The 24,127-nt window shown below is 42.1% G+C and overlaps 3 protein-coding genes across 3 annotated transcripts; all 3 read right to left on the bottom strand.

Annotated features, from left to right (window-relative positions):
* Nucleotides 1-563: 563 nt before the first annotated feature.
* Nucleotides 564-13,923, bottom strand: LOC4323878 (Protein SUBSTANDARD STARCH GRAIN 4, chloroplastic). Its single transcript, XM_015763740.3, has 23 exons — nt 11,999-13,923; nt 11,480-11,678; nt 11,309-11,368; nt 10,962-11,066; nt 10,068-10,208; nt 9,910-9,972; nt 9,043-9,270; nt 8,862-8,945; nt 8,038-8,195; nt 7,418-7,943; nt 6,678-6,848; nt 6,495-6,554; nt 6,169-6,291; nt 5,014-5,289; nt 4,848-4,913; nt 4,564-4,695; nt 3,397-4,218; nt 2,889-3,169; nt 2,399-2,631; nt 1,935-2,173; nt 1,637-1,828; nt 1,115-1,387; nt 564-1,009 (listed from the first exon to the last, which is right to left on the bottom strand). The coding sequence occupies exons 1-23, from the start codon at nt 13,825-13,827 to the stop codon at nt 863-865; spliced, it is 6,408 nt and encodes a 2,135-aa protein (XP_015619226.1). The 5' UTR covers nt 13,828-13,923; the 3' UTR covers nt 564-862.
* A 916-nt stretch (nt 13,924-14,839) lies between these two features.
* On the bottom strand, nt 14,840-17,775 carry LOC4323877 (uncharacterized protein DDB_G0286299). The gene is made up of 3 exons (NM_001428029.1): nt 17,055-17,775; nt 15,711-15,969; nt 14,840-15,556 (listed from the first exon to the last, which is right to left on the bottom strand). Exons 1-3 carry the CDS (start codon nt 17,442-17,444, stop codon nt 15,210-15,212), a joined length of 996 nt encoding a protein of 331 aa, NP_001414958.1. The 5' UTR covers nt 17,445-17,775; the 3' UTR covers nt 14,840-15,209.
* Nucleotides 17,776-18,754: 979 nt separating this feature from the next.
* LOC4323876 (syntaxin-32) lies at nt 18,755-23,254 on the bottom strand. Its single transcript, XM_015762270.3, has 5 exons — nt 22,737-23,254; nt 20,586-20,836; nt 20,335-20,504; nt 19,810-20,007; nt 18,755-19,273 (listed from the first exon to the last, which is right to left on the bottom strand). The coding sequence occupies exons 1-5, from the start codon at nt 22,990-22,992 to the stop codon at nt 19,114-19,116; spliced, it is 1,035 nt and encodes a 344-aa protein (XP_015617756.1). The 5' UTR covers nt 22,993-23,254; the 3' UTR covers nt 18,755-19,113.
* Between the last annotated feature and the right edge of the window lie 873 nt (nt 23,255-24,127).

Below are 24,127 nucleotides of genomic sequence, written 5' to 3'. Positions count from 1 at the left end.
TCTCTCGCACACATTTAGAGAGAGAAGAGGAGAGGTGAGGAAGATGATCGAGGAAGTGGTTGACATGTGAGTCTCACCCATTGACTTAGCAAGCCAATCATGATCGGCCTGCCATTCCAGCAGAAATCACTCCCTAAACCACTGAAGGAGTTGATTTGCACCGGTTTTCGAGGATGGAGAGATGTTATACCTAGTTTTACAATTGAGGGAGGCGATTCAATCAGAAGCAAGAGAGTGAGGCAAATACACTTACTCCTTTAGTTTGCAATCATGCATAATGACTCAGGAGTGAGCCGAACGCACCCAAAATGCTAGAATCTGATGGCGTAGTTCAGCCCAATATCTAGGATACAAACGGGATCTAACATGAAACAACCAATTTTTGGTACAACGATTAAACATAGCGATACTTACATTTATGGGAAACAGATTAGAAGAGAAATAGTTTGTGAAATGCTGAAATATCAAAAAACAGTCGCACCAAGATTATCATAATTTACTACAATACCAAATGAAGCCATGCTATACCTACCATTTGAGAATGCTCTCACCACACATCCATCGACTCCACGAGATTGGAAATTTTCATATAATTTATGCAGGTAGTTCTTTACATCTTACGTTAACTAGCTAAAGGAGCTAAAATTTGCTACCTATGTACAAACCCAGAAACTTTGTTTCCGAGAAAAAGAATGTAGATACAACAAAGAGCAAAAACATCAGCAAGTCTACATGTACAACTGCCTGCCTATCAAAACTTCCATTATCTACAAGAACAATTGATCGGTGTCGGTGCGCCACATCTTTGTACAGACCAGCTGCCATTCCACAGCTCCTGCTCTGTGTAGTGGGCAAAAATGAATCAACCCTGGGATGTTGCAGAGTACTCGAAGAGAAGTCGATTGGACGGCGTAGATTGGAAGAGAACACGGAGCCTGCTGGTTAGCTGATATATGAGTGACCACTGCATTGCCATTTCTGAATCTTTCATCTGCCTGACAACAGAGGCCTGCAGAACGATGTGAGCGATTCAGGTCGGATGATATTCATACAGAACATTATGCCAGTAAGCTTAAAATGCTTCGGTTTTCAAAAATGTAAAAAGGCTAAATACCTGAAGGCGTTTTCCAAGTTGCACTTCGACCTCAGTAGCAAAAGATATATTGTTTGCCAGCGATTTAAGTGGGTCAACCGTTGGATCTACAGATAGTAAACTCGGAATCTGCGGTGCATAAACCAGTCGCCACCGTGCTTGACCAAATTCACCCTTGCCTTCAATCCTTGGCATCAAAGTTTCGAGTGTTGCAGTTGCGAGTTTCTTGAACGCGAGCTGTCCATCACCTTCCAATAGTGACTCCGCAAGCTGTGACTCAAAAACCTTTGCAGCCTAGAAACAGCAATGAACAAAAGAATATCAAAGAGTTAGGCATGATAGGAGAAGCACACATATTAACCAATTGTCTAATATCTTTATGTCAGTCTTGGATAGAGTGCTGGCAATCAACCAGTAAACGGTTCACCAGGCAGTCACCTTATTATACAGTAATAAAATTCTGAAAACTAGATGAAAATAAACCAAGAAACTATCAGACCTAAAGTAAAGCTTAGCTACAATTCATTGAAGAAAGTGCCTTACCTCACTAGGTGAAAGAACATCCTGGTCCACAGAGCGTGTGGAGGTTACAACAAGATTGTCTTGCCACATGCTTGCTCGACTTTGGATCTTAAATTGCCACTCAGATCCAACAAGAACAAGATCCAGAATAGGATCCAAACCAAGATCTGGCTCAAACTTTGCTACATTCAAATGATCATTTTTAAGTCTTACCTGCATAAGAATAAAAATATAAAACCACAGTAACCATGAGAATGTATATTTAATATAAAATGACAAAGAAGGTATGCCACAAGGGCTTAAGAATTCTCATGCTTACCTGAGTAGCAACCAAATTGACCTCACCATTTTCAAAAGTTAAGACACCCTTAGGTCTTATGTACTTCGGATGAACCATGCCATTAAGCTCAAGGTCGCCACTCACAGCAAAATTCAAAATTAAAGGATAAACAATCCTTAATTCAGGTCCAAATGTGAGCTTCAGATCATTGAGTCGGGCATCAATGTTTGGCTTAAAACTTCCATGTTCAGGAGTCCTTTCAGTTTCTGATTGTTGGCCTAACACATTAAATTGAATAATCCAGTTGACTTGTTGAGTAAATAGACAAAATAATAGAAAGAGACAAGTAAAGGAAAAAAATAAATGCTGCTTTCCAATATTTTGTGTAATAGCAAGAGTTAGGAACTAACTGTGAAATGAAACTACTAATAAGCTAAGCAAAATGTATTGGTAAAAGGGACTTGCTAAAATACTAATGAAGATCGAAACAAATGACTACTTACCGTCTGGACTAGTTGATAGTGATCCTAGAAAGTGGGAGACATCTCGTGAGACTGTTCTTTGGTCAAAACCAGCAGGAACAGAGATGGATTTATTTGAAGACAGCCTGGTGGCAACAGCACCATTGCCTTTATCATGAGGCAAATACGCTTCACCATGGCTTAGCCGAATCATTCCAGAGACATCTGGCCGCAATATTGAGCCTGTAACCTGCAGCTGGCTGTCTACTTGGCCACTGCACAAGTTAAGACGAAAGCATATTAGACAATAAGAAGTTATATAATACGGGGTCCTACACATTGCACAGTCAAATTTAATTTATGACATGTCAGATCAGCAACATTTCTGCTAAGGAATATGACTTTTTTTTAATCAAAGGAACAATTTTAGAAGACAATCAACCAGATCACACCAACACCCACAAGCCACAGGTTAGCAAATCTGCAGCATAAGAACTTTCAACATATAAAAGGATAAAGTAATGGTAATGACCTCAAAATATTTTTTGCTCGTATGTCCAGAACTTCGCATTTCAGTTCAATCTTGTCATTGGCTGATGGCTCAATATTGTGGAGAGGTAGAGTCCCTTTCATTGACAATCTCCCTTTCCTCCCAACTCTGCTTTCCATGGAACTGATACATAGTCTGTTAGATATAACATGAACATTGCCAGCGAAATTTGTCAGTGGTGTCCGAAGGAAAGGAGAAGCCACGGTTGCACGGTGAAATGAGGCAGACCCATCAACAACAGGGTGATCAACAGTGCCTTTAACCTTTCATCCAAATGACAAACAAGGGGGGAAAGGTCATCTTGGAGTGCACAGGCATAACAAAAGAACTAGCTATTTAAACTGAACTTGATGCTTAATAATTCAGTTTCATCTTACATTTTCATCAATTTGAATTAATGCTATGAAAAAAAGGTGAAAATGAGTAAGCCTATGTTATTTAGTCATATATCTCCTTAATGGAATTATGGGGATTAAATAGGAATGGGCACCTGGAGAAGAACTTCAGCATAGCCTTGAAGCCAGTTTGAGTAAGGACTCAGTGCAGTTATCAGTGTCATACCCCCATCCTTTATATCTGCATTTATTCTCACTTCGCCTGGTTCTAGCATATTCCAGCTTAAACCCTTTAGGCTTTCAGCTAATTGAAACTCCCAACCCTCATCAGGCTTGTCTCTCATGATTCTTGTTTCGCTGATGTCATTTGTCAAGCCTCTGTCTTTCGCCCAAACAGGGATTCTTATTATACCTTGTTTACCATCTCCCCCTTCCAGGTCTTCCTCAATGGAGTTGCTGTCTACATAAGTAACAGGAACACTACCTTGAATGTTAACGTGCCCACTTTGTATGGTCGGTTCGAAGTTTGCATCAAAAACAAAACGGCTTGTTGGGGTTACAGAAGCTAATACTTCAGCTCTTCCGAGATCAATGCCTCCAATGGTGCCATCAAGAAGTCTTATTTGAACATCACATTCAGGCTTTGCTAGAGTACCTCTCAAATCTCCCTCCATATGTAGAATGCCTTTGATTGGTGTCAACCATTGCCTCAGAAAATGAATCGAGTCTGTGGTTGATGATTCTATAGCCTGAACTAATGCGGGTATAAGACCAACTGGGAAATTAAGCACAGCAAAGTGAAGATTTGTTAATGGGCCAAGAATTGATCCATCAGCATGAAGAGTGGCATTATCCTTCTGAATAAATAACTTATCAAGACGCAGGCCATCATTATTGCTGAATGAACCAGATGCCAGAACACGCTGTGTCTTGTAAGTGCCCCACTCCCAATCTTCACCATTGAAATCAAAATCAGCCTGTAGTACATAAGAGTATTACAATCAAGTTCAAATATATGGGGCATATATTTGGCTCTTGTATAGGAAGATTATCCTGATGATAGTTTGATTGTAATTTCAAGCTTCTGTAGAGTTGTTCTTCAAGAGACATAAAAAAGAATGCAAAGGAATTGGAAACTAACCGCTAACTTTAACACTGCACAATGTCAGGGACAAAGTGAATAAAGTTGAACAATACAAGCAGGGAGGTCCATATAGCTAAAAGATACTTGTATGCTCAATCCACTGTGCAACTGTTTGCAAAGTCTAAAGAGAAAGACCACTGTAAGGGAGTTATCAATAGTTACTGCCTGAAATGCTTACCATAGTATCGCCGTTCCCTCCACCACTGGCATCAAGAGAACCACGCCAATAACCTCTCAGTTCAGCTAAGCCAGGAAGAGTTATATCCTCAATTGTATCATCATCCAACCAATCAGGATACATTTCTAATGCCTGGTGCAAGCAATGGGATAGGTTTAATACAAAAGTAGCAACCTATGGTAATGGTAACAACAGCAATGATAAAGGCAACCATATAACATTATATATGATGCCAATTCTATGCATCTGTTTCCATTTTCATAAGATTGTTTACTTTAGTGTACCTTTAGCTGGTCACGAAGACTTTCAGCATTGAATCCAACAGAATGCAAAGTTTGCATAAAAAGTTCCTGAAAAGAAAAGGAGGATAAAAATGGCTCTGTCATCCAAGTCTCCAACAGACCACAAATAAACAGAATATTTTGTCCCTCCAAAGGGAATGGCATGCACCTTTGATCTGGAACGAATAGCTGGGTCTGTACTTCGTGATAGAAGTCTTGCCAACGGAAGCATTTCAGCTACTTCAGCACCAGGTACTTCTAATCTCATCCTCCACCTGCCCATCGAAGACATCATGCTACCAAGATGCCCTCCCATCGCTTTCTCTATGAAACCATTACTCTGACTTTCCATAGGGAATCTATCACGTGTTCCAGGAAAAACATACTCCCCTTGAAGTTCATACTTGCTATTAGCTTGCTCTAGGACTGATTTTTCCATAGTAATCTGGGTGTTGAAAAGAAAATACAAAAGAATAGCTCAAGTGAGCACAAAGGTGGTTTATGTCTGATGAGTAAAAGAAGATAAGAATCTCACTCAGAAATCAGAATATATAAATAATGTCAGGAAAAACAACATATGGACATGCAGACGCATTGTTATTTTCTATTTTCTACTGGGAAACACAAACGATGGAGATACATCTGTTTTCTCAAAAATAAAGGAGAACAATGGAGATACTAGAGAGGATAAATTTGCTCTGTGCCACCAAAATTGCCGCCGAAGTAGCAAAATACCATCACAAAGGTAAATAGGAAAACGTCATAGCAAAGAACAAAAATGGAAAACAAACCATCACCATCACCTTTTTTTGTCCAAAGTGTTCAACATGACCATTCTAACCGTAACCTTTATTTCCCTTGCCTTCATTAATTTTTTTGTTAGCATCAGGTCCACCTGTCATTTGCCCTATCCTCTCCCCTCCCTATTCTCCAGTCCACACATGCACATAGTGCCACAGACTAGCCATGGGGTGAATTAGAAATCTAGAAATTTTCTTTCTAATGAATGGGCATTAACTGCACAGACCAACTGGCATCTTAACAGTGACGGTATTTACTGGAGTTCTTTCTTGCCCATTTTGTGTTTGCCAAGGTGTTTTAAAGCCCAGCATCTTCATCACAGCACTTCCCAACACCAGGGCAGTTTGGATGGCACGGAGACGGAGCAAAGTTAGTCTGCTAGAAGCCATAAATAACTTATAAATTGTGACAGTGAGTACCATACCCTTGCAACTACACTCTTACGGTATATTCTACTAAGTGCCAGACATGGGGCATGACTGTAAAGCAAACACGAAAAGAATATATGAAAAGAAGAACTCACAACATCACCACTCCATCGAGCAGCTATATCAAGTGATTCCCCAAGCATGCCACTAAATTTTGGGCGGATAACTGACAGCAAACCATGACCTCTTCTTTTCTGGAAATTAAGCTGGAGTTCTGCCTGTAACAACAAAAGACCCATGTGTAACTGTTTTACATAAGCATCACAACTAACTACAACTTACAAATACATGGGATATAGTAGAATCAACAAAACAGAGCTAGATACAGATATGTAAAAAAAGACTGATTCAAATGTGCCAATGGGCTAGCTAAGAGAAATTTAAAATCATAATAAACCCTGTTCTTATATAGCAGTGTTACCTTCTGAACAAACCCACGTAATGAAGCAAACTCCAGCTCATCAAGTGGCAAATTTCGAACCTTTACAACAAGAAAACAAGGATAGAGAAAATTAGACATTCATGCCAGCAGAGTACCTCCAAGCAAGATCACAATGCTCTAGAAAGATCTGTTGGATAACATGCAAGCATGCCAGTAGAGTACCTCCAAACTAGTCAAATTTTCAGGGTGATAGCAGATATTAGATCTCAGCTGCCCCTTTTGGAGGAATATTGACAACAGCCTTCCGTCTTGAATGGCCTCGTGTGTGCCAAAAAATAATGGCACATTCACTTCTATGGAAAAATTTTCATCGGGTCTGCCTGTAGCATTTAACTGCTTGGACATGGAGTAGAAGACAAAATGAAAAGAGAGCATAAATTGGAGCCCACACAAGTACACTGAAATGCAACTTTAATAATAAATGCATATGTGCTCTCAATTTTGCTATAATCTGTTGAGAGTATGTTCTCATTGAAATGAAGTCTGTGAAGCAGTATAAACTGGAAACAAAAGTGAATCAAATTGATAAGAAAAATATACCTTTTGTGCATGCATGATCCTCAAACCTTAGTTAAAAGGCGAATGGTTGATATAGATTATGTAAAATTTCTATTTTTTACTATTATATTCATTACTTGGTTTTGACTTTGTTTTGAGGTAATGGAGAAATACCTTTAGTGTTTAAAAATGTTAAATGTAGGAGATGTTTTAATTTATAAAATCCTCTATATAGACTGAGGTCTGCCTGCAGAAACAATCATTGTTGCCAGTTGTGCTAAGTGCATTGCAACAAAGAAATTTACAAACAAAGGGAACATAATATGGTACCAAATCACTTTAAGTAAAGAAATTTAAATATAAAAGCGTGGGAACAAGAAAAAGAGCATGTAATAACAAATTACCATTATAGAATCTGGTGATATGGAAAGAAAACCAGTAGATTGTGGTGCCAGCATAAGTTGGTTAAGTTTAATTCCTGACAGAGAAATCTCGCCAACAAGCCTTGATACATCGTTCTCAAGCTTACTTTGGTCAATGGTACCTTGTATAGCACCATGGTTCTTCTCATCAACTAACTGGCTATATTTCACCACTTTTCCTTGAAATTTAAACCTTCCAGATGCTTTCAAATGTAGAGGCCGTGGTGAATCAAAAGGTATCGAAGAAGCTATATGAGCAAACTCAAAGCCCCTCATGCGTAAATCCAAATCCACACCCTCCACAATCAGTGGCATAATTTTTTTCCTTTGATACATCTCCTTATGCAGCAAATAATCATCAATATATGATGTTTGAATATGAGTATTCAAATCAAAAGAAACTGATGATGAGTTGACCATAATATAGTCATGTGCAATAACAATATTGCCACGCGCATCAGAAAAAGAATCTTCTGCATTTGGTGCAGCCCATTTGATATCAAATTTCCTGTCAGATATTATCCACAGTTAGATCAGGAGTAAGAAAAAGAGTCAGCCCAATAGGATATTTGGACTGCAGATGGCACATCTAAGGTACTCACGGCCTAATAAGGGAACCAGAAAGTCTAGTCTCTCCATTGAGCTCTCCAATTTTGAGTGGAATCAACTGGATGCCTCCAGGAATGTAGCGATGCAAAACTTTGTCAAGTAAAATGCTCCCAGACAAATTAATATCCATAGCAGAATCATCACCTTCCCCCTGCAGAGATCTAAATATATATTACACTTGCATAAGGTGGTAATTAATTAAGTGCAGTGCTAGTAGTAGATACTTAAGCAGAGACTTTCTTGTAGGCCCAATTTGTATGTATGCATATTCTTTCAATGGAATAGAACTTGCAGGTTGAGAATGCAAATTATCTAGTGGGTTGGTACTGAATGTATACAAAATTACACATATGTACTTGGGTGCATTATTGCACTTATTAGGAACTTTAATGGCACAGAAGAATAGGAGTAGTTGGCTATTTGCAGGACCCTCAACCCATTTAGCGGTAAACATTGCTGTAAGCCCAGAGAAATGAACAATGCAATACCTCCACTAGGCTTCAGCCATATTTATGGCATAACAGAACACTGTTAACAATGAAATAATATGGAAGAAATGATTTGCAATGTTTAATTCTTATACTAATTTTCATTTTGAAAGGATACTGATGTCATTATATATCCATCTACTCTTTACACATCACAACCCAAAATCCTCCACTTAACTCTCTAAATAGATTGAGAAATCAACAAACATGGGCTATTCAAAACAAAATGAATACACTATGGCAGAAGTAGAAAGAAGTTAGCGAATGCTTAAATTTAATACAGATGTGAAAGCATTAGTGACCAGGGGTGCAATCAATAACTACAGTACCTCTGGGCAAATCCAAACATTACCAGCTCCTCGAATTTCTCCACCATCCAAAAGGCATGCTCTAATGCCATATAAATCAGCAACCTGTAGCCAGTGAAAATACAAAATAGTAAAGGGAAAATCACTGCCAAACATCCATAAACTTCATACTGGAAATAATGGTGGCTATATTTGTACTCACGCAGTTATCAAGGTTGAAAGTGAAATTTGCTGAAACATGAGTGAAGGGAATATGATCAAAAGCGGCCACTGCACCAGACTCTTTGTTTTGCATCACAGCTTCAGAGGCTGCCGATGGAAGCATACCAGATACTGAAAGAGACTTCCTTGAGACAATCCCACTTCCAACAAAAACAGGAGCATCAAGAGGCCCTTGACAGTTAAATACGGCAGTAACAGCACCAGCCAACTGAACGAATTAAGATATTGTATTAAAACCAAATCTTAAAGGATGAACATTAAGGGTCTGAGCCATAACCCATAAAGGTGTTTTGGCAAACATTTACACCATCATTAGACCATTGTAAAATATTAAAAATTGAGTTTGACACACATAGCCTATCCAAAAGCTATTTGCACAATTGCATGTACTAACAAAGAAGGTAATTTTGAGATAAACCACCGCCCATTGCCATGCAATGCAGACAAGAGATAATGGGTATCAAATGATGCACCTAGATAGGTTAGCCAGTTAACTAGGTGTTTCCATAAAGACACTAGCCATATAAAAACACTTCCTATACAAGAAGTCACAATTTTTCATTGTACTAGATATATGGACTCAATGTAGCTGTACCAAGTTACAACTTCAGAACTTCAGATGGAAAACACATTTTTCTTTATCACTAAACAGCATCTCTTCATCTTTTTTATCAGAATGGATTCGAGTTTATTTCTAATGAAGTATAGTTAAATCATCTGTGATGTGTCCACATATAGTCCAGCCTTTATGCAATTATGTGGAAACAAACCAACTCAAAATGATAAAGGAATCCAGTATCTCCAGAGGAGTTCAGCAACTAAATATGAGAGGAACAGTATTTTGTACCGGAAACATTAAGGGTCGCATTTTCATTGTTTTCATAAGTGCATTAACTTCAACTGATGGAACCTGGAAAGAAGATCAAAATTATCAAGTTTATCACTGTTATGTAAAGGAATATTTGAATGATAAATCAAATATGCACTTCGAAAGTTTAAAGATACCTGGCACATTAGATGAAACTCTCCATCCTCAGGATTTAGACCAAAATCACCAGAAGCTTCTACCGGAGCATCACCAAACCAACCACTTGCATTATGTAGAAATACTCTTTGACCACGAAAAGATAGAGTTGCCACTATATCCTGAATGAGTTCAGGCTTTAGTTAAAATAATAATAATCATTTCGAAAGCTACCACATGCTAACACTTCAAAAAAGTACCATGGATGGCAACCTAGCTATAATCCACAGCAAGATGTTAGTGTCCAAAAAAAAAAATATATGATACTTGGAAACATTAATGGACAATCCAGTTCTTGGGACATAACTGTTCCCCACACCCCATTCTTAAGTCTACTGATTCCATAGTTATTGTTTCCTTGAAATGCTAATGACCAATTCATTTCTGGCGTCACTGCAGATCGGCAGCTCTCACCCTGATGACACTAATAACCAATATGCACATCATATTCCTTATCTCCCTCTTTAAACCCATTTTGGTTGCGTGCAAGAAATTTATCACATCCAACATCGGTGAAAGTTAAGGCACTGTAAACCTATAATTGCAATATGTTGCTTACAATCAAGTATGCCCAATTGTTTCTCAGATCTTGAAATTCAAATTCCAGGTTAGCCTTTATGTATACAAATCAATAAGCCCTAGATGCTCTGGAAATGTAATCACATTGCTTACACAAGTATCAATGTTTATTGGAAATGTAAAAGGCATCAATGACAAAAAAAAATATATTGGTGGTCAAGTTACAGCAAATTAATAAGAAAGCATCAGACCATGCTAATGTGTCTCATAACTTGAGGGAAATAAGGAAAATATGATTCTCTAGAAATATATGCAGAGTACGAGAAAACATATTATTGGGTTAAGCACGGACATACTGAAAACGATGATGGAGCATCTAAAATCTGAAAAGCTAGGCCCTTCACATCAAGCTGGCCATGAATGCTCGGGAAACTATCACCCTTCGACATACAGAGATGCACCTGAAGGAATAACAAGGTGAAACGTTGCTGTAAGAAATTCATATGTTCAAGGCTGAGACAAAAAAAAAAGGGTTTCCTCGAGACATGGATGATTTTATAAAGTTTGCAATAAAGCCCCGGATAAGTCCACTAATTAAGTGAATATGGAAGTCACATCTCAAAATTTGTCTTCAGAAACATGCATGTGTGACCATACAAATAGTGGGAAAATAACATGTAAGAGATCAAGTTTAGAAGATCACCTCGCCAGTAGCTCTCCCTTTATTCCAAACAACTGGTATTTCGAGGATCCGCTCAAACAGCTGCACATGAAAACTACCTTTGAACACAAAGATCAAGAATACCAACATCCTATATTTGCATCAAAGAGAAGTCTAGTAAAAAACACAGTAGCAGAAAAATAGATGCATTACCGGAGCAAAAGCATTGACTACATTCAAATTAGCATGCCATGTTTGCTCAGCTATATCAACAAAAACATCAGTAGAAAGATAACCCCCTCCTTGAGAAGTCCGGTCTTGCCTCCACTCCATGCAGTTCCCAGTGACATGCACATGTACACGATTATAACTGTTTTTGAACTTGATGTGTCCATTAGCATGTTTCATTTCCCTACAGTTGGATGGCAATAAGTCTACGGAAGTAGTGGAATCATTTAAATGTTATAGATGGCCAATACTATTAAATTGTGGCAACTGTAAGCTGAGAAAATAAGATCAAATAACATGAATCAGAAACCAATTATGAGAATATTCTATATTTTGTAACACTGAAGGGTGATTGCTATTCAATGCAGTACATTCATAGGCTGCTGTAAATGGTCAAAAGAAAATAACATGGTTTTTGTGGCTGATACAATGGACATATAAAAGCATGAGAAAGAACAGGGATTTCAGTATTTGTAATGGAAATGGAGAATTACAAGGTCAAACCTTGGTTCTTGGTCACCATATCCTAGAAGCATCAGATTCCCTCCATTGAAATATACAGAATCCAGGGTGATGGGAAGAGTTTGTTGAACAGCACCAGGATGGATCTGGCCAACACCTTGTGAAAGTTCGGCAGAATTGTCTCCTGGACCAATAGCAAACAATGACCTCAACTTCTGGATCTGAACATTCAGAGAAGCTGATGGTGCATTGAACCCGACAGGAAACCCCTTCAATTGGAAGGGCCAAAATGATAGCCAGTTGTGAGCATATGTGCATGAACCAAAAGCCCCAAAATCGAATTCTTGCCGGTAATCATCTTCGGATATATTTTTACGTTTCTTCAAAACAGGGGCTTCAGATACTTGCTCATTATTTTCCCAAGAGTGTGAACTAATCTGACTAGGTTGTTGATTATGAGAACTTCCATTCAAGACATCCGTATTGCCAATCAGCATTGTACTAGCGAAATTGCTTTTCTCTGGCGGTAATTCACCATAATCCATAGATGTTGTCTCAGAGTATTCAGTTGGTCCATCATTTGGACTACCTTCCTCACCACCACCATTTGTATGACCTCCATCAGATGAGCTTTCACCAGGACCAGGCAAAGAGTCATCAGGATTACCACTACACTCGTTTTGAAAATATGCAACAGCAGCATATGCGCTACGCCTAAGGATCCTTTGCTGAGAAGAATTGTCAGTGTCCGATATCAACTTGCTATGAGCCTTCCTCCTGTACCTGCGCCTGCTAGGGTTTGGAATCATCCTAGACCAGAAGCTGATCCCTGGAATACGAGCTTTCACGCCGAACGATTTCTCCAAATCGGCATGTTTCGAGCTGGAGTCAATGCCCGCATCAATGTGATGGTCCTTCCTGTGCATTTCATCAGGACATAGGTGTGGGCTGGATTTCCCAGTATCAACAGGTCCATCGTCTTCCATCATCTCATCGATCGAAGGCGAAATCGATTGGGCACTAGGAACAATGTATCCCATTTCGGCGGCTTCCCTTGCAGCCTTATCCCTCTCCTCATTCCACTGCTCGGCGGCCTTCTCCCTCGCGAGCCGCCTCGTTTTGGTGCGGTAATCGATCCCCTCCTCCCCCGAATGCCTCTTGGGTGAGCCCTCGGATGGCGCGGGGAGCCCCAGCCATGAGAAATCCTTCCTCTGGGCCACGAGCGCCGAGGGCTCGGACAGCACGGCGTCGACGACGACCCTCCCCCGCCTGAGGCTGGCGAATGGCCTGACCCTGATCTTCATGACGGGCACCTCGGCGCAGGAGAACTCCTCCGCGTGCGGGCCGATGGAGCAGGTGTGGAGGGTGATCCCGAGCGGGGAGACGCTGCGCACCCTGCCGAGGTGGACCTCCCGCTGGAGGAATTCCCCCAGGGCGGCGCACGCGGCGGGGAGGAGGCGAGACTCGACGAAGGAGCGGGCGCGGAGCTGCGCGTACCAGGAGAGCGCGGCGGCAACGGAGAGCGCCGCCGCGAAGACGGAGCAGCGCACGAGGAAGAGCCCCTCCCGCCATAGCGGCGCGAGGGAGGCGACGAGGGCCTGGTACGGCGGCGGCGGCTGCTGCTGCTGCCGCCGCGTCGGGAGCAGCGGCTGGTGCTGCGAGTGCGGGTGGTGCGGCGCGGGGCAGTCGCTGGAGTCGGAGACCTTGAGGCGGAGCAGCGGCGGCGGGTCGAAGCGGGCGCGCGCGACGAGGGGCCTCGTCCCCGGGGAGGTGTGGATGCAGCCTCCCTGGCGGTGGCGGCGGCGGCGGGACGGGTGGAGGAGGGGAGGCGGCGGGGAGAGGAAGGGCGACGCCCGGAGGCAGTGGGACATTGCGGCCGGCGGCGAGCGGCGGCGGCGGCGGCGGCGGCGGCGAGCCTAGGTGACCATTTGATTTTGGCGTTGCGTGCGGCGAGGGGAGAGATGCTTGGCTTGGCTTTCGCCGGGGGGATCGTTTTGCGTATTCTCCTCGAGGTTTTTTTCTCTTTTTCTTCTATCTTTGTCTTTACTTTGCTTTATTTTGTCTCTTTGAGGATGGCTTTTCAGTCTTGATTTTTAAGTGGAAATCTGAATAAATGTTTATAAGTACTTGTTGTTGAATTATGATATTCATCTTCTGTACATTTTGATCACTTCTTTTATGAATGTTTTATATACTTATCTAAAGATTATCAAAGTACTTCCTCCGTTTCACAATGTATGTCATTGTAGCATTTCTCATATTCATATTGATGCTAATGAATCTAGACATATAGCATTAATATGAATGTGGAAAATGCTAGAATGATTTACATTGTGAAACGGAGAGAGTATGTAAAAGTAAAGTAAAAGTCTATTGCATTCATGCTGCTTGCACATACGACTTCACCATCACATTTGCTTGCACCTAGGACTTCTTCACCATCACAACACTGATGCTTCTCAGTTCCAAAATATTTTTTCAAACTTCCAACTTTTCCATCACATCAAAACTTTCCTACACACATAAACCTTCAACTTTTCCATCATATTGTTTCAATTTCAACCAAACTTCACACTTCCAATTTTGACGTGAACTAAACACAGCCTGTATGAACTTGCAAGAACATGCAGCTTTGTCCATTGTGGCTAGACTGTTTCTATCACAACCAGGGCAGCTTCCATTCATCAGAATAGCCAAACAAATCACCAGACGCCAGCCACAAGAACGCCAGACACTCAGTAAAAAATGTCCACAGGTTACATTAACACACTGAGCTAGCACCACAAGCAGCTAGATGATCAGCTATTCTACTCCAGAAACACGAACACCGCCATAAAGAACACTGGAGAAATTTAAATTCGACACCAACAAGATCCTTGCTACTTCTGGCTCACAACGCCAATTCCAGCAACATCCCCATTAAACAGCTTCTAAAGTAAGGAACAAAAGATATGACAACGTAAGAACAATAACTGTCGACCAATTTCGACACAGCAAGCCACAGCACAAAAGAGAACGAGAGTACCCAATTAGCCCCCACTGGCCATGCCGTCCATTAAGTTCCACCGGGTCAACAATTCAAAACACAATTACATGACCGTTTTGAGACCAGAAAGGCCTTCAAGAATTCGAAATGAATCTCAGAAAGGCGCTCAAAGGTCATAAATACAACTCAAAAAAGTTTATTGTGAGTCCAAAAACGAACAAGGGGATTTTTCAAACTCAGAACATTTTTCAAAACTTTGGCGGCCATTTACCGCACAGGTTGCTGGTTGTAATGGTTCTTCTCTTTCTTCTTGGCTGCCGCGAGCCTAGCGCTCCTTGCTGCAGCCTCAGCAGCTGCAATTTTTGCAGCTGTGTCTGACTCTTTGCCTGATTTCTTTTTCTTCATTGAAGCCATCTTCTTTAAGCGCTCCTTCACATCAACAGAGGTTGTGTCTTCATCAGGTTCTGCACTGGCAGTCTCCTCTGTCCCATCAGCTGGTTCTTGTGATTCTTTAGCCTCCTTTGCTTTCTTGTTTTTCTTCTTCTTGGAACTCTTGCTCTCTGAAGGTGCTGGTGCATCTCCATCACCAGTTTGGTTTGAACCTTTCTTCTCAGCTGCAAGAAAACAAAGCACATGAACAAATAAATTCCATAAAGACAACCAACCATAGAGAGACACATGCTGAGGAACACACAAAAAACCATCAAGTACAATTTCAGCATCATAAAGAAAGCAAACTAAACAAACAGGGTATACAGTAGCACTTACCATTGTTTTCATCCTGTGCAGCATTGCTTGAACCACCAGAAATTCCCAACTCAGCCAGAACAGCATCAAGTTCGGCTAGCTCCTTCTTTTTCAACTCCTTTTTGGACAGCTGCCTCTCCGTATCTTTAGGCGGTGCAACAGGAACTGCAGCTTTCTTACCAGCAGGTTCAGCAGAGGTATCATCCACTTCATGCTCAGGTTCATCCACAGCACCATCATCAACCTCATCATCGAGGTCCTCATCTTCACTCTCTACTTCCTGCAGTGCATAGAGGCAAACACAAATAAGAATTCCACCAATCAAGCATAAAGAGGCAACAGTGAAAATGCAGCACCCACAGTTTCTGTTGAGCTTTATATTGTATTCAACATCAGTCAATTATTTGTTCACATGTTTTTTTTGGCACCAATTATGTGCCCCTAAAATCTAATCATAAAGAATTACATACTTATGGGAGGAAAAGAAATTTAAAAACATACTGTTTTTTATAATTATTCATGAAAAATTATACATCGTATTCTTGTTCGATAGGTAACCAGTATATTAGCAGCCAAAATAGTGTGTTCTTATTTGCTGTGTCAATTCAGTGATATAGTGCAAAAAGTAACTCCTTGTCAATTTATCAGCTCAGCATATGCTGTCAGACAAACAAAATCACGTCGTTGGACAAAACAATCCACAGTATAAATAAAATAAAATCACATCATTGAAAGAAACAGTCCTAATAAATATAAATAAGCATAGCAGACATGATATCATATCAAGTAATCAATAATGACTCCACCTGTGATGTTAGGTTATTCATCAAATATTGCACTGTGTGACAAAAGGAAATTGTTTTGCCAACGGACAAAATTAATAACGTAGTAACAAATACGATACAAACATTCCAATTTACCAGTTCGGTATCTAAAGCCTGTTTTGAAAACTAACCATGCAGAAATAAATACACCTGAGATATTCCCTTGTCTCCTCTTACCGTTTCATACGGATGCATTCGTAGTTTGTAAAAACTAATAATGCATGCACAAGTATAACTAACGCATTCTAACCTCATGCTACGGTTTCAATATACCTACATATAAATCCAAATTATCACCGAGCATGTGTTTCGCAATTCCAAAAACTAATCTTGCAGACATCACCACTACCATTACAGCCTACATAATATCCTCCTACCTCAATCCAGCAATTCCTCGCGCTACACGAGTGCGAAATCTATTATTCCAACTATAATCAAAACGTTGCGCAGCAGAACAGCACATGTAATCAAGCGAAACAAAAAAAAATCCATGCACATCACAGACAAATAGGCATGGTACATGGAGGAGAGATAAATAAACCTCCTGAAGGGCGGCGTGGACGGCATCGTCGTCGTCCTCCTCATCCTCCTCCTTGGCCCCATCGTCGCCATGGCCGGTGCCCCAGACGGGGCGAGGGGGAGCGGTGGTGGCGAAGTAGTCGTCGTCGTCGTCGTCCTCGACGTCGGCCCAGGACTTGGTGGTGAGGGGCGCGGGCGCCCAGAAGACCTCCTTCTGCTGCTGCTGCTGCTGCTGAGACGACGGCTGCGCCCCCTGCTGCTCCCTCTTCCTCCCCGACGACGACGACGAGCCGCCCTTGGCCTTGTCCCCGCCCTTCTTCTTCTTCTTGAGCGTCTCGAGCGCGGCGAACACGTTGCCGGTGCTGAGCTTCACCTCCTCCGCCGCGGCGCCCCTCCTCCCTCCTCCCACCATAATCAACCCCCCTAAAAAACCTCCCGAATCCGCTCACCGCCGGGGAAATCTGAATCTGGGAAACACGCGGGCCCCGCGCGACCCCCGCGGGCACAGGCCGCCGCCGATCTGCGGGGGAGGGTGCGGAGCGGAGGACGCGGCGATCGGGCGGCGGCGGCGGGGAGGAGGAGGAGGAGGTTGGGGATGCGGCGCGGGCTAGGGTTTTCGTGGAGAGGAGACGCCGCCGCCGCGTGCTTGCGTTGCGTGTGGTTTGTTTAGTGAGAGAGAGAAGAGGAGGAGAGGGAGGGGAGAGCTCTCCCGGGTTGGGCGAGTTGGGTTATCTGCACACACAGAAAAGAAAACCTATCCGCGTCAGGTCAGGGCGCGAGGTGGAGCCGTGTGCGGCGTACTGGTGTCACGCACGCGACGGACGCGCCACCTCCCGGCGTGCCGCGTCGCGCACCCGCGCGTGCCTGGGCTGGGGGGCCTCTTGCGTTGCGTGGCTAATCTGTTGGCTGTTGCTAGCTCAGCCTAACACGAAAAAAGGCTGGTATATTTTATATGATGGCCAAACACCAGTTCCTCCGTCCCAAAAATATAAAAGATTTTAAAAGAATGTGGTACATTTTAGTACTACAAATATAAATGTGTACATACATATCTAAGGGTCTTTTGGACATGACACGGTTTATAAATGTTTCATCACACTATGGCAGTGTTTAGCAAATGGGTAATGGAAATAATTTCCCACCCATCTTTAAATCCTAACCATTCATTCTCCCTCTTTCATTTAATCCTAGCCATTCATTTATTTCCCAATCCCAATCTCACCTCCCATTTCTCATTATCTAAACACACCCTATAAATATGTCGTTAAATTATGTTTATTATAGTGATAATATGAAGGAGAATAGTTCTGGTAGCGAGCAATATAGAAAGTAGTATGGGGTAGCTTATTTTGGATATGACACCATTACTGTTACATTACGCTATAAATATATCGTTAAATTATGCTTATCTTATTATAGAGATAATAAGGAGAAAGAGAATAGATATGCTAGCGAGCAATATAGAAAGTAGTACGGGGTAGCTCATCATGAAGTATGGTCTATAAATTCTGGACTTAACTACCCACAGGTGCCATATCATCTCCGAAAGTTCCAGTTAATCTGGAATTCTGGATACTACAATTCCTTGAACACGACAATATAATTGCTTCAATATATTGTTGATGTAGGAGAGGATATACTCCTGTTAATCTAAAGAAACACGCAAATAAAAGCCAAGCAAAAGAAAGCACGCACAAATGAAATTGCTTTAAGCCATACTAGTGAAGTTCAGAAACAGCGGGTCGTCTGCTATGGAGCAATAGGCTGTCACATGTTCAGATATCACAACACCATCACCACCTGACCACCCCCTCCTAGGGGTTCACCCGTTGGCAGTGACAGTTTTCTTCCACATTGCTACCAACGTGTGTCATCAAATGGTACATCGAACAAGTAGTGAAAACTTTAACATACCAGTTCTGGAGCTTCTCCCAATTTACATGACCACAAAAGGCTAGACGGCTGCTTATCATCCCGGGTGAAAATTGTGTACATGTTGTAGTTTGGTAAAAATCAAAAGAATATACTACGCATAGCAGACAAACTATGCAGAACATTCATGGTGACATTGCAAGTGGAAATCATGCAACGAAGAATATAAAGATCATGAGGAAAACCATCAGCACAAAGAATATCTTCATCATCAGCCACCGGTTCGATGAAATGCTGTTGAGATACTTCAGTAGCTGGCCCTGAGCTCCCTCAACATTGGCTAGTGTGTCATCCATGTTCTCATCAATTCTGTTACGGATTGTGCGAATTTTAAACACAACATAATCTCAGGAAAATAGAAAAGCTAGTATGTGAGGAGATAAACAATTTGACATGAAACAGCTACTCCTTCCTCAGCCCTATGCATGAATCCTAAATGTAGTGCACTGAGAGAACAAGACATCAACATGGACTAGAAAAATTCTAAGAGTGAAGAACTGGCCAATGGCCATAATAATTGATAAATATATGGAAACCTATTCTTACTCTAAATCATTGCTGACATACAAAATCTAGTTGGAATTTAGGTCCTCAAAGGTTTTTCAACTATTCTCAAGTTACGCCATTAGTGGAAATTTTGAGACCAGGAGCAAAACAGTCTATTCACTGAATTTCAGGAAAATGTTCATCTCTTTATCGCACAATGGGAATCTCCCCACAATGAGATCACAGCATATCTTGAAGCTTATAACAATTATTCAAAATAATGATATGAACTTGACCATAGGCATAAGACAGCCAACTCATGAATTAAATGGAACAGACTTTTGTAAAAGAGTGTTAACCTGATTGCTAGCTCTCCCTGCTGAGAAACCATAGTTGCCAGTTGTGTAAAAATGTTGCTTAGCTCATGGATGGTTGATTCAACATTTTGGAGAGCCTCCGCTCTACTCTGCATGTAACTGTCCTGCTGTACTAACTGCTGCTGCATGAATGGCTGAGAAGATGATGATGATGCTCCATGATCTCCATTAGTCTTCTTCCTGGTGAACAGAACCACAAAAAACATTTAAAAAAAAAAACTAAAACCACACTACCAACTGAACTCGGCAAAGTATCATTGAGTTGTTCTTAGTGGATAGCATTGAGACTGTACAATGAGTTGTTTAAGGAAAATAACTGGAGTAACAAGCAGTTTATTGCACATTTGCATGCAAGTGCTAACTGCAGTTACTAGCCTAGATAGGTTAACCAAAATCTAGCAAGCAAGATGGTAGGCTAGGCTAGTGTGTTTTTCTATTGGATATGAGCACATTCCCCAAAGGAACTTTAACAATTGCACTTTGCATAAATATGAGCAAATTTTATACCTCTGAAACAATGGAGTAGTGGCAGAATCACTGGCCCATGGTGCCGGGGGTACAGAGGATTCAGGACCATCCCTGGTAACAAGGGGACGTTGACGAACAAATGGATTTGATGCATTGTTCGCAGCTGATGATGAGAACATTTGCCTTCTATTCTCATGAACTTTCAAGTTCTGCGCATTCAAAAATAAACAAACTAAGTAATATATTTTTACTGAAGACTATCAAAAGGAAACAGGAAGGCATATATTTACCTCTGTCCGCATGGTAAGAACTTCCTTAAATTCTTTTGTTGCGCTCATCAGGCGATTTTTTAGATTGTCCACAACTGTAGTGGAATGATTTGTTGTATCCTTGGAAAGGTTGCCGCTCTCATTTTGTGAATTGCAGAGAACCTGTAGGTCTACAACGGCAGAATTCAAAGCAGTGATATCTTTCTTGATAACTGCAGTCAGCTCTTGTATCTCTACCGTAGGGTCATCAAAAACAGATGTCCTCTTTGCCACTGCAAACAATCCAAGTCATAGATTAGCAAGGTCTACAGTGTCAAAGGAAAGCCTAAATATTAGCAGAGCATTGAAATAAGTATTTGTACGTTCAAGCGTTGAGGCTGTGTCCATCAAAGGTTATATCCATCTAATTCTTAGTGAAGTATTGAGACAATAACACTAGGTCGTTGTTGAGGCTTTATGGTAATGAAAATATCACATACAACATCATTAATACCTATGTGCTTAACTAAATCTCAAGGAGTCAAAGATAGAACCAATGAATCATAGCTGAGAAAAAATCTGCAGATGATGATCAACACGGTTTAAGGCAACATATAATGTGCCAAATAAAAAGGGATTACATAACTTGGATTCTAGAAACATATTATTTGCACAATTAATAAAGTATGAAGAAGTCATGTGCATCAATGCTTATTTGCCAGCTATAAAACACCATGTGAGGAAAGTATGCACGAACAAGATACATTTAATTTCCAAATCCATCAGGAGCTAGAACATCTAAAAGCAACAGTCACTATCGCAAGAGCTCCAACCAACTATTGGCCCTCGCAGCGCATCTTTGAGCAGATATGATTAGTTCACGTTGAATACCATTGTACCCCCCATAACACATGCAAACTACCGATGCATCCAGTTCAAAGAGAAGAAAGAATGCCCATATTAGCTTCTTGAGAACATGGTGATGAATCAATCAGCAGCCTATTAGCAACTGTTTGATTTAGTAATCCCCCAAAGTATGCAATTCATGACATGATGGAACTCATTGTTTATACCATGGGAACACGATTGCAGAATACCCCATCCTGACTACCCACAAAACAACGTGAGCAAAATCACAATACCCACTAACCGCATGGGTTGAGTGGGCACCAGAAGATCAATCAGCATGGCAGAGGAAGTATGTAATCAAAATATCACAAAATAACAAGCAAGCACATTTTTAGAGTATCTAACTAGTCCTATGGCAACTACAAGCACAAACAGATAGCAATAATCGGCTGCCACGGTACTAGCTAATCATCCATACACGGTGGCAACTTCCTAGGTTACAATTCCATCGAGATAAGATCTACAGCATGGGCATCTCGAGATCCCAACCCAATAGTATGCCAGGAAACCGGCAGCTGAACTAATTGGCAAGGATGCAAGCATAAGAGAGACCAACAGGAGGGTAGTGAAGAGCCATACAATCGGGCCGCCAACGCTGCTGTAGCGCGCCACGCTCTCGACGGCGGCATGGAACTCATTGGTGCGATCACGGAATGACACCAGAACGGGACTCATCAGGTTCATGGTCATGGCGGACACAAGGGAGCTGGATCAGTATCTGAATCTAGGCGCCTTGGTGGGCGTGATGGGGCAGAGAGTGGCGGTTGGTTCGGTCTCTGTGGGGGAGGAGCAAAGCGGTGGCGGAGGAGGGGATCGTGATTTGGTGGGAAATGTTAATAAGGAACAAGAAACCAGAATAAAACCGGGAATTCTCTAGTTGGGCTCCATTGCAGAACACCACATCGTGAGTTCCTGACTAGACAGGAGACAACACTAGAGAAAGCAAGATACCCCCTAATTGCATCGGCTGATTGGGCACTGGAAGAACAATCAATCACCATAGCTGAGAGATGTAATCGAAATATTGTAGCTAGAAAAAAAAATCTAACGAGTCCTACTGTTACTGCAACTCTGGAAGCAAGCATACATATATAGTTCAGAAAAAAAAATCTAACTAATCATCGGAGACCGCACATACAGTAATAACTAATCAATCATCCATACATGGCGACGACTTCCTCCTAGGCTACGATTCCATCGAGGACGAGATCTACAGCGCGCGGGGTTCGAGATCCCAGCAACGGAGAGAGGGCAGGCGGGGCGAAGAGGAGGGAGGCGGCATACGTTTGGCGAGGCGGGCGAGCTTCTGCGAGGTCTGGTGGATCCCGAGCCCGATCTTGGAGGCGCGGCGGTTGAACTCCGAGTGCGCCGAGGCCGCCCCCCGCGACACGTCGAGCGGGCCGCCAACGCCGCCGCCGCTGCTGCTGCTGGGCGCCGCCGCCGCGGAGGAGGAGGCGTAGCGCGCGGCGCTCTCGACGGCGGCGCGGAACTCGTTGGTGCGGTCGCGGAACGACGCCGGCGCCGGGCGCCCCGGGTTCATGGCGGCGGATCTGGATCTGGATCTCGGCGCGGTTGGGTGGGTGGCGGGTCGACGCGGTCGCGGTGGGAGGGTGGGAGGCGGAGGAAGAAGGAGGGAGGAGAGGGGATGGGGATCGAGCTGGAAATTGGGGGAGATCGGCGAGGGAAAAGAATTGGCGTAAAATGGTGTTTCTCTGCGAGTTTGATGAATTTTTTTGGGTGTCGGTTGCCGGGCTTGTGTGACTTCGTAACGAGGTAATCCTTCTTACTCCGGACTATACGATGGAAAAGAAAGAAGTTGTATGTAGTAGGAGTATATTCCAAAGGATTTAATGATCTGTATATGTACCATTTATTTTTGTAGGAATGTAAATATGATAAAATTAAAGAAAGAATATATGGAAAATTTTCCGTTGGTATAGATTAAAGTGTGCATGCGTTGAAAAAACAGGAACCCGGTCCCCTTTGAGTTGTGCTCAGGGGCATATCCACTCTCCGGGTGCAGCCCCTAATGGCTATGCTTGGGGCACATCGACCCCTATGGCCCCAAAGTGACCTACTAGACCTATACTTTAAAGTGTGCCGCCGCATGAGTGATCTACATCTTCAAAATTAGCCACATCATATGGAAGAAGGGTTCATCCTCTCAAACTTAGAAATTTTCATCACCCCTCATAGTTGTGACCATCATCATCATCACCATCCACCAATGATCCCACGAGTAGGGTTTTACACATCCGGTGGGGCTTCGAAATTGTCTAGAAAAGCTTGCCTCTCTCATTTTCATTCGCGCAAAGCATCACCTCTGTGGAATTCAATTTGTTGTTGACAACGATGTGTTCATTGGTGTCTTTATTAGTCTCAAGATATATCGGCATAATCTTTTTAATGTGCTCATATAAATAGGGTGTGTGTATGGATAATCTAAAAGTAAAACTTCGATGATAAAAAAAATGAGCAAAGTGAAATTTACCAATAAAAAACAATTTTCATAACGTTCCCAATTGAAAAAAAAAAGTAGGTGGCACAATAAAAATAGAAGTACGATTATTTTCCTGTGCTTGTGTCCACTGGGCCGCAGGTGACGCAATGACTGATGATGTTGTGGGTTGTGGCCTTCCAGGCAGACCAGGCCGACAGCCCATTTGAGATCAAAA

This window comes from Oryza sativa, chromosome 1 (genome assembly GCF_034140825.1).
Source record: "Oryza sativa Japonica Group chromosome 1, ASM3414082v1".
Classification (NCBI taxonomy): Eukaryota; Viridiplantae; Streptophyta; class Magnoliopsida; order Poales; family Poaceae; genus Oryza; species Oryza sativa.
Note: the sequence above shows the minus strand (reverse complement) of the source record. Positions and strands in the feature narration are given on the sequence as shown.

What these genes read in the sequence shown, in the direction of transcription:
- LOC4323878 (XM_015763740.3), bottom strand. Translation starts at nt 13,827, where the DNA reads ATGTCCCACTGCCTCCGGGCGTCGCCCTTCCTCTCCCCGCCGCCTCCC. An exon ending in ATGCTCCATCATCGTTTTCA is followed by an intron (nt 10,209 to 10,961) that starts GTATGTCCGTGC and finishes GAACTCATTCAG; the next exon opens with GATATAGTGGCAACTCTATC. An exon ending in ATGTTCTTTCACCTAGTGAG is followed by an intron (nt 1,388 to 1,636) that starts GTAAGGCACTTT and finishes TGCTGTTTCTAG; the next exon opens with GCTGCAAAGGTTTTTGAGTC.
- LOC4323877 (NM_001428029.1), bottom strand. Translation starts at nt 17,444, where the DNA reads ATGGTGGGAGGAGGGAGGAGGGGCGCCGCGGCGGAGGAGGTGAAGCTC. An exon ending in TCCACGCCGCCCTTCAGGAG is followed by an intron (nt 15,970 to 17,054) that starts GTTTATTTATCT and finishes TATGCACTGCAG; the next exon opens with GAAGTAGAGAGTGAAGATGA. An exon ending in TGCACAGGATGAAAACAATG is followed by an intron (nt 15,557 to 15,710) that starts GTAAGTGCTACT and finishes GTTTTCTTGCAG; the next exon opens with CTGAGAAGAAAGGTTCAAAC.
- LOC4323876 (XM_015762270.3), bottom strand. Translation starts at nt 22,992, where the DNA reads ATGAACCCGGGGCGCCCGGCGCCGGCGTCGTTCCGCGACCGCACCAAC. An exon ending in ACTACTCCATTGTTTCAGAG is followed by an intron (nt 20,008 to 20,334) that starts GTATAAAATTTG and finishes TCTGTTCACCAG; the next exon opens with GAAGAAGACTAATGGAGATC. An exon ending in CAGGGAGAGCTAGCAATCAG is followed by an intron (nt 19,274 to 19,809) that starts GTTAACACTCTT and finishes AATCCGTAACAG; the next exon opens with AATTGATGAGAACATGGATG.